Raw genomic sequence first — 13,637 nt, 5'->3', positions numbered from 1 at the left:
CAGACTGCTGTTTTCTAACATATGCTGGTTTTTGTTTCAGTCAACCACAACAGCAGGTGATTTTATTAAGGTCACTAGCTAAGTGTGGACATCTGTCAAACATGAGAAAACATCATTGTTGACTGCCAGTTTATTACATGGCTTTTTTTCCACTTGCACGATCTGTTGAGCCTCACGTGGGCCTGTGCTCATGTTGTCAAGTATCAGGGACACGTGGAGGCTTTTTCTGGGAGCAGGATGGCAGAACCCTCAGCTGAAGTAAAAAGCGAGTGTCAACCCTGAGTCGGGCCTCACAGTCCTTCCAACAAGTTAAATATCGAAAATATTAAAACCACTTCTTTATTTCGTCGTCTTATGGCCATCTAATATGAGTCCTCAAAGGAAAATGTTGCAGGATGAGATAAAGGGCGTTCTGAGACATCCTCCCACTTGCACACGGTGATAAGTTGAAATCACAATTATTTTTAAGTGATAAGTGCAGAATCGTGTATTTGTCTGTTTTATCTGGCAAAATGTGAGCTGTTAATGACTCACTACAGAGTATGTACGTGACACGCCGCGAGTGCTGCCAAAACTGGCCAAAAATCACATTTGATTAATGGTTAAAAAGAAACAGGATTTTGAATCATTTGACTCTCGATTAACGTCTGCGAGAGGCCAAAGCAGTACAACAAAAGATGACTCGATTAGTATGTTTGTTTCAGCCTAATCGTGTTTTTAAAAACGAATTGAGTCTGTCTCTCCAAAAACACACAAATTTACACTGACAAGCAAAGCAAAGATTTAAATACTTTTTTACGAATAAAAATATCTGCTAAGAAAAAAGCACGAGTGTTCTCAGAGTTGACTGAAAGTACTTTTGCTTTGTCTTAATAGTAACATTGGTAGGAAACACCCGGTTATCACCTGCAGATTTCTTGAAACTGTTTGATATTTGAGTTTACTTCTGCCGAGCTTGAAGCTCCAGCAATTCTTACTGTGTAGAACACCTTTATTTGACTGACCGGTTTCAGTTTGTGGACTTCATCAGGTTCATCATAAAACAGAGAGCCACATGGGGGAGAGAGAGAAGCGCTTTAAATATGATAAATGAAAAAAGAAAACTTAAAATAAACAAATGGTATAACTGAGTGTTTAAAGAACAGGTAAAACAGAACACATGATAAAAGGAGCTTAATCAAACATACGATGCAAATTAAACCCGAGGCATTTTAAAACCATGACAAGAAAATTGAGACTTTTAGAAAGTGATTCATTGAGAAGACTTCATCCACAGCCTCTAAAACCCTTAAATGAGATGTGACTTTCAAAGCTTGACAGCAGTTGTTTTTGAGCGTCGCTGCCTGTGAGCATGCATGTGTGTTTGACATATTTTACTTGGGAGTTTTACATTTGCATTTTCTCCTTACTGTTACTTTCTGTTAGCCTTCATCCCTTTCCACCTTCCTCCACACAGGTCTGATGCTCAGCCACAGCTGCCATCATGTTTGCCAAAAAGAAGAAGTCTCGTATCCAGATCTCAGCTCCGTCCAACTTTGAGCACCGTGTGCACACGGACTTTGACGAGCAGGAGCAGAAGTTTGTCGGGCTGCCGCGGCAATGGCAGTCACTCATCGAAGACACGGCGCAGAGGCCCAAACCCTTTATCGACGCGACCATCATCACTACTGTAGAACCGCGAAAGGTGAGCGAAAATCAGAGATTGAGTTTATCATACTGATTCTTTAGTGATAGACGATCTAAAATATTCTCGTGATTGTAGTTTTCAGTCATTTTTATACAAAAACAACACACGCTGCCAGCCCTGTAACCTGCTAACTTTACAGATTGTAATGCATCCTCCTTTTTTTTTTTAAATCTCCAGACCATCGTACGCGGCAGCAGGATGGGAACAGAGTCTCTAACATGGCTGCTGGATGAGTTCGACACCATGTCCGTGACTCGCTCCAACTCCCTGCGGCGAGGGAGTCCTCCAACACACCCTCGCAGGGACTCGAGCTCTTCAGGAGGAGGTGGAGGGCAGGAGAACGGAGATCCTCAACACAGACACTACTCAGACAGACAAGACAGGTGAGACGATGAACTACAGCTCCCCGTGGAGTGATAATCGTGCACATTTGCCTCGTTCCAGATTCCTCGGACGTTGGATGCCGGAACTGTTGAGTGCGAAAAAATGGAAAAGCAGGGTTTGTTTTGCTTCTTAGCAAGGTAGAGCAATTCGTCCATTGCTACCAATACAGCATAAAACAAAACACCACTGCAGCACGTTCATGGATGCATCCTAATCTCTGGACTATCCATAGCTTATTTAGTGAGTCACAAATGCACAACAGTGGCAGTACAGATTACAAGTTTTACATATTTTAATACTGTTTACGTTCACTGCCACCATTTTGGATTGTTAACTCGGGTTGATGAGGCTGAGATAAGGGCGTGTTTCAATTCTGACTTCCTCTGGAAGGCACCATTACTCCCTACACACCAAATGTTTTCAGGACCAGCTAAAAAAAGCTTACTCATGAGTATTGGATTACTTAAGTAGGAGTGAAGAAACTTAGTAAATTGTCATGAAATCTAAACTATACTGAAATGATATTGTGTACTTACCATAAATGTTCTTTTATATTTTAAGTAGTTTTTGTGTTAAGTTTCAGTTTTTGATTACTCTGTTTGTTTATCTTTTGTTTTGTTTTATTACGTGGCATTTTTTCAGGTTGTCAGCACAGTCATGTGGACATCCCAGTCTCAATAAACATCTGCAGCAAAGGAAAAAAAAAAAAGATATTGTCTGTGTTTTTTTATTTTGTGTTATTTTATTTTTGTATTTTATTTAAGTGCAAGATCTTCTTTCGGATAATTGCTTTTCCATCTTTGTTGGTGGGATAACTAAAATGTATACCACACCCCTTTATAGTTTTTTTCACTTAACTGAAATGACCTCCGTTTACAAAAAATAATTAAACAGAAAGAAAACTGTACGGTAAATGTCTTTGCTTTCGTTCTTCTTGACACAACCTGCCTAATGAGGCTTCAGTCCTTTTGTTCATTCAGATTTGGCATGTCAACATGACCGTGAGTCATCTGTCTTCACTGCAAGCTATGTTTATATCATAAAATCTATTTTGAACTGACAAACACCCTCTATAATAAACTGTAATAAGTAAAAATACTAAAACTCAACATTTTCAAACAGTAAAAACTCAACTGGAAACAACTTGAAAATAAATAAAATGCAAAATAAAAGAGAAATGCAAATTAATGAAATAATATAAAGTTATTATAAATCTGTTCTGTATTTACATTTGTGTCGATGTGATTTTCAGAGACCGACTCAGACAAGACCAGCAGAGCGGAGGTGACCCCGGCCACCAAGGTCAGCGCGGAGTCCGTCCTCCTCAGACAGATGAGGTGATCCAGGGCCGCCCCCAACAGCAGCCCCGGGGTCAAGAGCCCAACAGAGCCCAGAGGGACAGACAAGGCCCCCCTCCTCCCCCTCACAGAGACAGACGGCCTCGGGACAGAGACCAGGTAGATACCGAAGAACCTAGATTCACATTCACAGCTGTATTATTATTTTTAAGGCTGTTTGATGCTCAGTTCTTGCCCAGTTTTCTTCTGATTGACTCCCCCCTCACAAACAGAAGGCGTCATCACATTTATCCAAAATTAGGGGGAAAAATGTTGAAACTGAGTAATCTGAAGCCTTTTGCTTCACACTGATATCATGATTGGAAATTTGGGCATGTTTGACATGAACATTATAACAAAAGGTTGATTGTGGTTCAGTTTGACCCCTTGCTCCTTTAGCCCACATACTCTCGCAAAATAGTGATTCTTATAGAAGTTGCTTAGCCACAGAATTAAACGCTGTATGAATGTGTGTGAGTGGGTGAATGAGGCTTGTAGTACAAAGTGCTTTAAGTGCTCAGAGTAGAGAAGCACTATGTAAGTGCAATTCCATTCACCATTTATATTAAATATTACAGAAAATAAAAGCGTAACAGGCAGTACAAGCACCTCCTCTCTGTCGGTCTCTCCGTGAGTACTTCCCATTAATTTACTTTCTCTGGATTTTTCCCTCTCCTCAGGATCATGGGGCTCAGCGGGATCAGCCTGGTGACCACAGGCCAAAGTCCAGCTATGTGGCACGGGACAGCAGTCCTCAGTCTCCCAGAGACAAGAGGCCTCTCTCAGGACCCAACATACGCACCCCAAATCTGCCAATGTCTGAGGGAGTGATGAAAACTGCTCAACAAGCCACTCGGCCGTTTAACACATACCCGCGGACAGAGAGCGATGGCGGGCGCAGCCCCACTGGACAGGTAGGGGTGGGAACCCTCAGGGAACCAGTGATAAAATCACAGACGTGTCTAAACTGAGCCTGCTGGCAGATCTCCAGATCAGATTTAGCTGCTTTCTTTGTGACGGTTACCAAAGCTCCATAATAATCCTGACACTCGTGCACCTCACGAGATGTTGGAAGATGTTGTGACAGAAAAGCTTCATTTAGATTTAAGTTTGTGCTTAAGTTTGGCTCTCTTTTCCAGGTGGGTCGACACCATGAGTCCTCACCTCAGAACGGCCCCTCTAGCGGCTCCGTCCGAGGTTCCTCTGGCTCCAAACCCCCTATAAGCCACCCACACCCTCATCACTCTTCGCACCCCATCCTGGCCCCCGAGTCCTCCCAGCTCCCGCACACCCCTCACCCCAACGTTCCAGCCCCACGACCCCCTGTACCCTCTGGGCCCGCTGCATCGGGTGCTCCTCCTCAGGGCCGCTCACCACAGAGGGAACCCCAGAGAGTTTCCCATGAGCAGTTCAGGGCGGCACTGCAGATGGTGGTCGATCCGGGCGATCCGCGGACCTACTTGGATCACTACATTAAGATCGGTGAGGGCTCCACAGGGATTGTGTGTATCGCTACGATGAAAACCACAGGAAAACTGGTCGCCGTGAAGAAGATGGACCTGAGGAAACAACAGCGCAGAGAACTCCTCTTCAACGAGGTAAAAGATCTGTTTGGTAACTCAAAAAGGTCAGAGTTAACATGCCAGATTATGGCAAAAAGTACACAGAAGTAGGGAATGTAGAGCGTTTGGTTATTCCAGTTGGCTCGTTTCCTCTGCACTTTTTACTGCACTGATGGCCATTGCCTTAACCAGCTGTGAGGTCACTGATCTCTGGAGATCTGTAATTGATATACTTTTAAAAATTTACACAAGGCAGTGTATGAGGTTTTAGGTGGCTTTTATTTTGAAAAGGGTCCATGGTAAACGTACAAACCCAGAAAAGTTAGGACACTGTGTTAAATCTAAATAAAACCAAAATGCATCCTCAGTCAGATTCAATTATGTTTTTGTATATTTAAAATTTATGAAGTTTGATATGTTTTTAACACAATAAACAATCAAAATTTAACCCAGTTTAATCAGCACGGTAAAACATTGTCAATACAAATGTTGCGTTTGTATTTCAGAGGCATTCAGAAAGCTGGCTGAACCAGAGAGGAGACTAGATCTTTCTCTGTTCATACAGATCTGTTTTTTTTAATAGTCTCAAATCTAAAAATAATATTTGATGCTTTCCTGACACCAGCGCATTTTTCCAAACACAGATTTTTATGTTAATACATCAGAGTGGTAGGAAATGCGTGAAATCTCTCCCCACACTCGAGTCAAGATAAAACCAATACAGTAAGTAAGAAGTCGCCTTTAGACACATTTCAGCAGCCTGCGCTGCCGCCTGAAGCGTTGTGGGGTTCACGCTCCATCTCGTCTTCACCTCAGTTGCAGATTTCCGCCTTGGATTTTAAACACTGGACTCCCTTCATGAGTGACGAGGCAGGGCTTCAGTGCGATCAAAGTAATGTGATGATCCTTCCTCTCTGTGTGGTAACTGCAGGTGGTGATCATGCGGGACTATCACCATGAGAACGTGGTGGAGATGTATAACAGCTACCTGGTGGGGGATGAGCTCTGGGTCGTCATGGAGTTCATGGAGGGAGGAGCGCTCACTGACATCGTGACACACACAAGGTGAGAGAGAAACTTTATACATCAGTCATTTATGCAGCACCTCGCAGTATTAAATGGCTATAATAATAACAATAATAAGAGTAAAAATCCACCTGTCTATTCATTTTTCTAATCACTGAGCCATTTCAGGGTTTACTGAGTTCTCCCAGCTGCAATAGTGATATTAATTACCAATATATACACACACTAAACCTTAATTTATGCATATGCAGTGAATAAACATAGAGCCTATCTAAGTATCTGACACTGATGCAAGCATGTGTGCACATGTTGATCTCCATGTTTGCTGTATGACCAGTAGCGAGGCCGTTCAAGGCTTTATGAGTGATTTAATAAAGTCTCAAAATGAATACAAACTTTAGCTGTAAGGCGGTGAAGTAAAGCAAGAAAAAAGGTGATGTCAGCTAGTTTCTGTTAGCTTAGCTCCAGTGTTCAAGCTAATGAGGACTGAATGCTGGAATTTAAGGAGGAGAAAATTAGTTCCAATTTTTTTTACTGTATAGATTTGTTTTTTTGCAATGTTTGCTAGTTGAAAGAAACCAAAATACTTTAGGCACTGTACCCATTATATTCCTTTTTCATATGCTTTAGGCCATTTACGTCTGCCCCTTATTAAGCTGTTTGTTCACCAGATATGATTTCCGCCATAAGGGGGCGCTGTCTCCTATCTATTCAGCACAGAAACGTACTGCATTGCATCTATGTCATTTTACATTGTTTTCCACGCAACAGGAGTGAGAGTGTTTGGCAGACTGAATCATCTAAGTCTAAAACGCATAGGGGCTTTTTTTTCTATAAATGTCATGAAGTAAATTTGGATTGGTGTGATGGGAATATTTTGTCATGTCACGTAAATAATTTCTGTCCCTCTGAAAACATTTAGGTAATACATCATGATGGATGTGCTAGTTTCACCACCCTCATCTTGCTGTTTTTATATACATAAATGCTTAACGGTAAAAGACCGATAACCTGCATGAGCTAATGAAACAGTTCTAGGTCTTATTTACCAAAGTCACTGAAATCTTGCCCAGGCAGGTGGTTATTTTAGGCCTGGAGACTTGCAGTACACTGATAGAAATGATGACGATGAAGAGGAAGCCAATTTGCTCGTTAGTTTACAGAAGTAGGAACATTCAAATTTATTAACATATGACCAGAGAATAGTGAATAGGGTTTAAGCCCTGCTTGTGAAAATGCTAACAAACTGTGCTGATTGTTGTAGGTCAGAAAATGTGATGTTGTTTAAGTAAACAATGATTTGTTTGCTAATTTTGTCAATTTTCTTAAATTTAATCAGATAATTTAATTTCATGTTATTTGGAACTGACTGTGTTTTAGCTTTAATATCTTAAGTTTGTACTAAAAGAGGTCTTGAAGTCTTAAATTGCATTTGTGTTTACATGTAGACACCCTGTGTGATGCGTATTATTGTAGCTCAAGAACTTTTCACTCCTGACTGTGAACTGAATCACAAAAACTGGTGTCTCTATTCGTCTGCAGGATGAATGAGGAGCAGATCGCCACAGTGTGTCTGTCCGTCCTGAAGGCGTTGTCTGTCCTTCACACACAGGGTGTGATCCATAGAGACATAAAGAGCGACTCCATCCTCCTCACTCATGATGGACGGGTATGTACTACACTTCTGTAAGAATCAGTTTAAGTTCCTGTTTTGCAGCGTAACACTCAATAAAACTTCTCCGGAAGGAACAAGCGTTCAGATGTTGTCAACATTTTCCACAGAATTAATTTGTATTTCTCTGCCATTGCTCTGGCATGTGCATCTGTAAATGCAAAAAGACAAAGTCATAGTACTGCATACGCTTTGTGACAATAAATATCAGCGATAATCAGCTGACTTTCATGTCAGTTCCTCTCATGAAAAGAACTTTACGATGATAACCTCGCCCAGCTCTGCAGCCTCAGTGAGCGCCGCACATCAGCGTGTGAACTGGTTCTCCAAATGCTCTGGTTTCTGGTTAGAGCGACCCTCAGCTCACAGCGGATTTCCAGAGCAGAACAAAAACTGTCTTCTGAAGGAATGTGGGATTTGAGTCACTGAATAAGAGAGCAGCTAAATGCCACTTGGTCATCCTGCCGGTGGGGTCGCGATTGGCAATTGTTAGCTGGTTTGCAGGGACTCACCTTTCAAAATAATTTTGAGGAAATTAAAACCTAAACAACGAAGAACTGCTTTAAATTATGTACGAATGTCTGACATGTTTTTTCCATAGAACCGAACAGTTTTTTTTAAATGTTGGAGCAACACAAGAGAAACCCCAGCCAGCTGATCGGTCAAAGTTTCACAGGAAGGTGAATCATATAGTTCTGTTTTTAAAACAACGGCCTCACACTTGTGGTTTTATGTCAGACCACAACGTAGTTGCTGAGAAAGCACTTTTTTAGCAAAAGACTGTAACAGACCTTTTATCACCGAGCGTCTTCTATTAGTCATACGAAGAAGAGCACAAATATCATAAATCGCAATGTTGTGCATGTCTAAATATAGACTTGCACATGACCGTTGAAGTATCACCAAAGGAGATTCGTTTCCCCTCAGACCCTCGTATGCCTCGGCGGTGCTTGCAGAGGGCAGGAGAGCCCATCGATAGACAGAACTCGCTGATCTCCTGAGCGTTACTGGGGCTGGGACGGCTTGAATTAAAACTTGTCCTCCACTCGATTATGTGGGTCACAGTGACAGAGCCTTCTATGACAGGGGTGTTGTTTCTCTGGTCCTATGATCACTGAGCTCTCCACCCCCACCCTCAGTTCCCTTACTGGAGTTTGCACAGTGTTTTTTTTTTTTTTAATTTTTTATAATGTGGTGCACTTTCAGTTTAGCAAGTGTAACCCAGGTTTTTTTTTTTTTACTATTCAGAAAAGAGCTCACAGCTGCTGAATGTGCTTGTGTAAATGTGTCTGGTCAGTATGGGGCTGTACATAATGGGCAACTTGTGGGCTGCAGTTTTTTGGGGGGAGTTTTTTTGTTTACTCATTTGCATGTTGAGTGTCGGATTAATCTGTCACAGGAAACCATTTTAAACTAAATAAAACACGTTAAGCGTGAGACTGTCAATTGATGAGGTAGAGCTTTGTGGCTGGCTCACCTCTCCATAGGTCTCTTTAAGGATTAAGACTTTTAGGACTTTGGGCTTATGCTTGACGTTGAGGTGAAGGCGTTTGGTACTTACTCATGATGGTTAAACTTCATGATTAAGAGATGTGAAAAAGCCTTGATGTCAAAGCTAGCCAAATAAACATGCCCGCGTATGTACTGCACACGGAGTGGAGCAGGCAGCAGTCACTCAAACGGAGAAAAAGTGTTTTGGTAAAATATAAGAAAACATTCATCCAAATACTGTCAAACTTGTCACTGCCTTTAATCCAGCCTGCACCAGTATACCTGCCACGTTGAAAGTGTACTAGATATAGAGAAAGGGCAGAACAGTCAGATGTAGAGACATTCAGAGTAGAGATGAGCCTGAAATGTCAAATACGAGGAGTTTTCAAACACTTCAAACAAGGGAAGAGAAGAAATTTCAACCCAGGCCTGTGTTCATATCCATGTAAAACACTTTTATGTAATAATTTCATTCCCTTTAACAAAAAGGCTGTCTCTCCTTTCTTTTTATTCTTAGTTTTAATTTAAAAATTATTAATTATTAGCTAGTTATACAGTGAGCACAGTTGAAGTATGACTCTTTTCTATTTAAATGTGAGGGTGGGGGTTTCCCAGTAAACCATTACTTAAGCAGAATGCACTAACCACTAATATTAATAGCATTATCAGAGTTGTTTTCTGCTGTAGCGCATCACGCTGTCTGCTGTGAGAAAGGACTATGGAATGCGCCCGTAGTGGTGCAGCTTTATCCCTTCTAGTTAAATTTAGTCTCTTGAGGTGCACAAACTCTGCAGGATGCACTGCAGCCACTGACAAAACCAAGCCCACTTCTTGCATGAGTTAAAATAAAATGGCAGCTAGAAAAAGGAACCAGATGCCTCTTAACCACTACTGCATCTGAGACAGATGCCCAATCGCTTCCTGCCTGGTGACAAGCAAGTTTCTACTTTCTACAGAAAATGAAACCACAGTTAAACCAATAAAAAAAGGAACTCATCCTCTGGTGTGTCATAGTGTGCGCGCGCGCACACACACACACACACACACACACACACACACACACACACACACACACACACACACACAAACGAACTGTGCCTCTAAAACTGAAGAACTCTGCAGGTCTTGCTGACTTAATGTTTTAATATCACTGCTGCCAGAATTTTCTCACATAGGATAAGTTGATGTAACCGTGACGCTGAATGCGTTCTCACTGTGTGTGTTGTAGCTCTCTCATCACATCATGAAATCAAAATTCTGCAGAAATCCACACACATTTCTTCATAGAAGACAAGGCTCTATATTGTGTACGATGAAATGCCCAAAAATCAGTTCCTCATTAGAAAAGTTTTGTGCTGTTCCTGTAGAGAAGCGGCTGCCGTGTATTTCTGGCGTCGTTACACCTGCAGTTTCTCCTGGCATTGTGATCATCGTCGTTTGGTGGTTTTGTTTGTAATTCTGTTCACATCTCAGTTAATAGCTCATCAGCACAGAACAACCATTTGCCTTATTATACAGTAAATTATTAAACTGGAGCTCAGCAGTTTGCCACCTTTCCTTTTTTTCATAACCTCATAATCATCTTTGATCTGGATTCACACCCCTTTAGTCAGAAAGTGCAGATTCAGATCACGGATGCTAGGCTGTCTGTAACAGCTGTTAAAGCTGCAATCAAGACCACACGTTTCACTGTAACTCTTCAGCCCTGCAGGGCCGAGTTGGCCCACCACTTCTTAATTCACGTTTAATAATTAGAATAAATTCCAATGAGAGGAAGCCTGCTTATACAGTGTAGTGCGTATACATTATACACAGACGGAGGTCTTTGCTGAGCCTCTTCTGAGAGCGCACTTGCTGTGCAAGTCACACATTTGATGCTTCTGCATAAACCACTTTGCGCTTGATCACATCTGATGAATGCTTGTGGGTTGATGTCTTTATGAGCTGTGGTTTCGCCATCCCCTCGGCCTCCAGATCTATGCATGACCAAGTGTTTGTCTGCAGTGACACCAAAGCGCTTTGTCTACTCTGTCGTGAGACAGATAAAGCACCTGCCAGCTCTGTTTAATCTTCCTGTGAGACTCTGTGTCCACAGTTTGCTGCAGTAGTAATGAGTAAACGAGCGTTAACATGGCAGAAATGTTTCTATTGTAATGTCTCCAGTAGTGTTTTGGTAGCTCTAATGACCTTCAGATTGTTTCATTTATTTATTGTATGTTGTGTTGGCTACTTTTTCAAACACTGCAGATTCTACAAACACAAAGTGTTAGCTTATTATTATTATTATTATTATTATTTAAATTTCATCTTTGGAGGGAAAAGGGCTCTAAGGGAGGGATTATATTTGCTTACTGACACAGATGGACACCACAGATGAGTCATTCCTGTTCTCCTTTTTTCCAAGTAGACTTGGAGTCCATCTGTAGGGTTTGTGTTGGTTCGCTGTAGTTCTGTTGGAGAAGTCCTCATGGTCCCAAAATACTGGTGGGCACGCAGATGTTTGCTTGCAGCCTTGTGCTCAATGTCTGATGAGGAAATTTACATCACTTGAATGCAAAACTTTTAACACCCACACAAATCATCATCACCATCTGACAAATCTTATTAGTCTAAATACGGAATGCTGTTGAAACTCAACTATATAAAATACTCATCCATACAGCACTAAAACTGAAAGCACAACTTCCGTACATGTCTAAAGACTGCAAATGTATGAAGGGTGGCAGGTCCTCTAAATGATTTTCTACGAATATTTTTCTTTACCAGTGTAATAATAAACAGTATAAACCCCCCACAACCTTCTTAGAAGAAACAAGTTTAAGCGTATAACCAAAAATAAATAAATTCTCACCGTTTTATTGCCTGTAAACCAGCCTCATAGTTAAAAACATGGCTCAGGTTAACATGAGTCTAAAGTGGCATGTCTAAGGAGTACACTTCCCAGAATAAATTGTTTCCCCGTTGTAAGCAGAGGATGTCTTGCTCCATCCTAGCGATTAGCTATGCAGTCATTTTATTTCCAGTATCTGTATTAGTAGTTAAAGTTTCAGTAAATTAAAAAAATCAAGTCAGAGTGTCATCTGTTAGCACCCTGAATGAACCTAAACGGGTTACAATAAAACATGAAGCACTGACGTGCATGCAGGCTCTGGGGGAAGTAGCGGTCTGCTTATTTGAAAACCGTAGTTTGAAGTTCTCTGGGTGGTCTCGTTCTCTCACGGAGCGCTTCCTGTTGGCAGCTGTGGTGTTTTGGTGCTGGGCTGGGTTTTACTTGCTGCTTGTGGTTTGGCCTGGCAGGGGAAGCAGAATCAGCCAAGCAAGAAGCGTTTCTCGGCAGAGGGGCGAGAGTGTTCGTTGCATCTGAATGCACCTGCGTGCTGAGCGCTGCATTTGTGTGATGGTTTCATCCTCCTACGGTAAGGTCAGGCAGTGGGTTTTTGTTCTGGGTTGTGCTGTATCGTCTGCTGGAGCTCAGTGACCATCGTGTTCATGTTTGTGTATGGTGGTGTTCACACATGTGCAGTGTGAACCACTTCTCCTAACAGGCCGTTTCATTTCTCTTTGTGAGTAATCTGAACCCAGAAGCCAGCACTGTGGCAGACACTCAGCACAAGGCTTAGTGTCTGAGTGTGCAGCCATGCAAAAACGTTCTCAGAAAGAGGTGTGGATGGCAGCGATGCCTGACTGACATGAGGTCATGTGTGGTTCATCAGATAAACTGTGTGAATATTTATTTTTATGCGGCTGAAACAGTAAACCGATAACCATTCTGGCTCTGTTACCAGGAGTCTATTATCTAGTATCCAAGTGGTGTTTTACACAGAATCAGATTGTATATGTGTGCATCATGCAGGCAGGAAAGTACACCCACACTTATCTAAACAAATGAATGAATAATTGCACACACACACTTGGGGAACTTCAGATCAGCTGAGCTTAAAGTCACTTTCAAATTCAGTCCACTAACTCCACCATCTTAATCTGAAGGTAGCTGCAGTCTTAGCCTTTGGCGTCTATCTGACCCATAACTGAACCGTAAAAGATGTTTGTAACTTCCAGGTATGAAAGGTGCCCAGCTGGGATCACCTTGACTCTATAGAGGTTTTGGGGAAAACATGCCTCAGCTCTCTGTCTCTGTAAACTCTTATTTGTTAGTTTTTATTGAACTGAGTGAACATGAGGGATGAACCAGGGCATCATCACTGGCTCAGTATCATCCCTTCTTTGGTCAGATTGTGTGGAGAACATCAGACTTCATTCATCTTTTATATACAGCTTACACTCTGACTGTAGGGTGAGTGAATGATATCAAGTCACTAGGTGGGGAAACATGACACAGGAAGTGCTGGAACCAGCTGTTTAGCAACAACAGAGCGTTCAAGATAAGAGCTATGGGGACTGCCCACAAATGAGACTCAAAATGAGCACGAGCTGCTCGCTCAAGTAAAGTCTGTTTGAGAAAAGCTGTTTGATGTTAA

The 13,637-nt window shown here is 41.9% G+C and overlaps 1 protein-coding gene across 5 annotated transcripts in view; it reads left to right on the top strand.

Moving 5' to 3' along the window:
* pak4 (p21 protein (Cdc42/Rac)-activated kinase 4) overlaps window positions 1-13,637 on the top strand; it is a 48,348-nt gene that overhangs the window by 25,400 nt on the left and 9,311 nt on the right. For all 5 annotated transcript variants that reach the window (XM_026191753.2, XM_026191757.2, XM_080288574.1 and 2 more), the window contains 7 exons: window positions 1,457-1,684; window positions 1,865-2,070; window positions 3,324-3,528; window positions 4,089-4,322; window positions 4,548-5,006; window positions 5,902-6,035; window positions 7,539-7,665. In XM_026191753.2, coding sequence (XP_026047538.1) covers window positions 1,484-1,684; window positions 1,865-2,070; window positions 3,324-3,528; window positions 4,089-4,322; window positions 4,548-5,006; window positions 5,902-6,035; window positions 7,539-7,665 — 1,566 coding nt within the window. In that variant the 5' untranslated portion in view covers window positions 1,457-1,483. The remainder of the gene's footprint in view (window positions 1-1,456; window positions 1,685-1,864; window positions 2,071-3,323; window positions 3,529-4,088; window positions 4,323-4,547; window positions 5,007-5,901; window positions 6,036-7,538; window positions 7,666-13,637) is intronic.

The sequence above is a fragment of the Astatotilapia calliptera genome, chromosome 14, assembly GCF_964374335.1.
Source record: "Astatotilapia calliptera chromosome 14, fAstCal68.1, whole genome shotgun sequence".
Taxonomy (NCBI): Eukaryota; Metazoa; Chordata; class Actinopteri; order Cichliformes; family Cichlidae; genus Astatotilapia; species Astatotilapia calliptera.
Note: the sequence above shows the minus strand (reverse complement) of the source record. Positions and strands in the feature narration are given on the sequence as shown.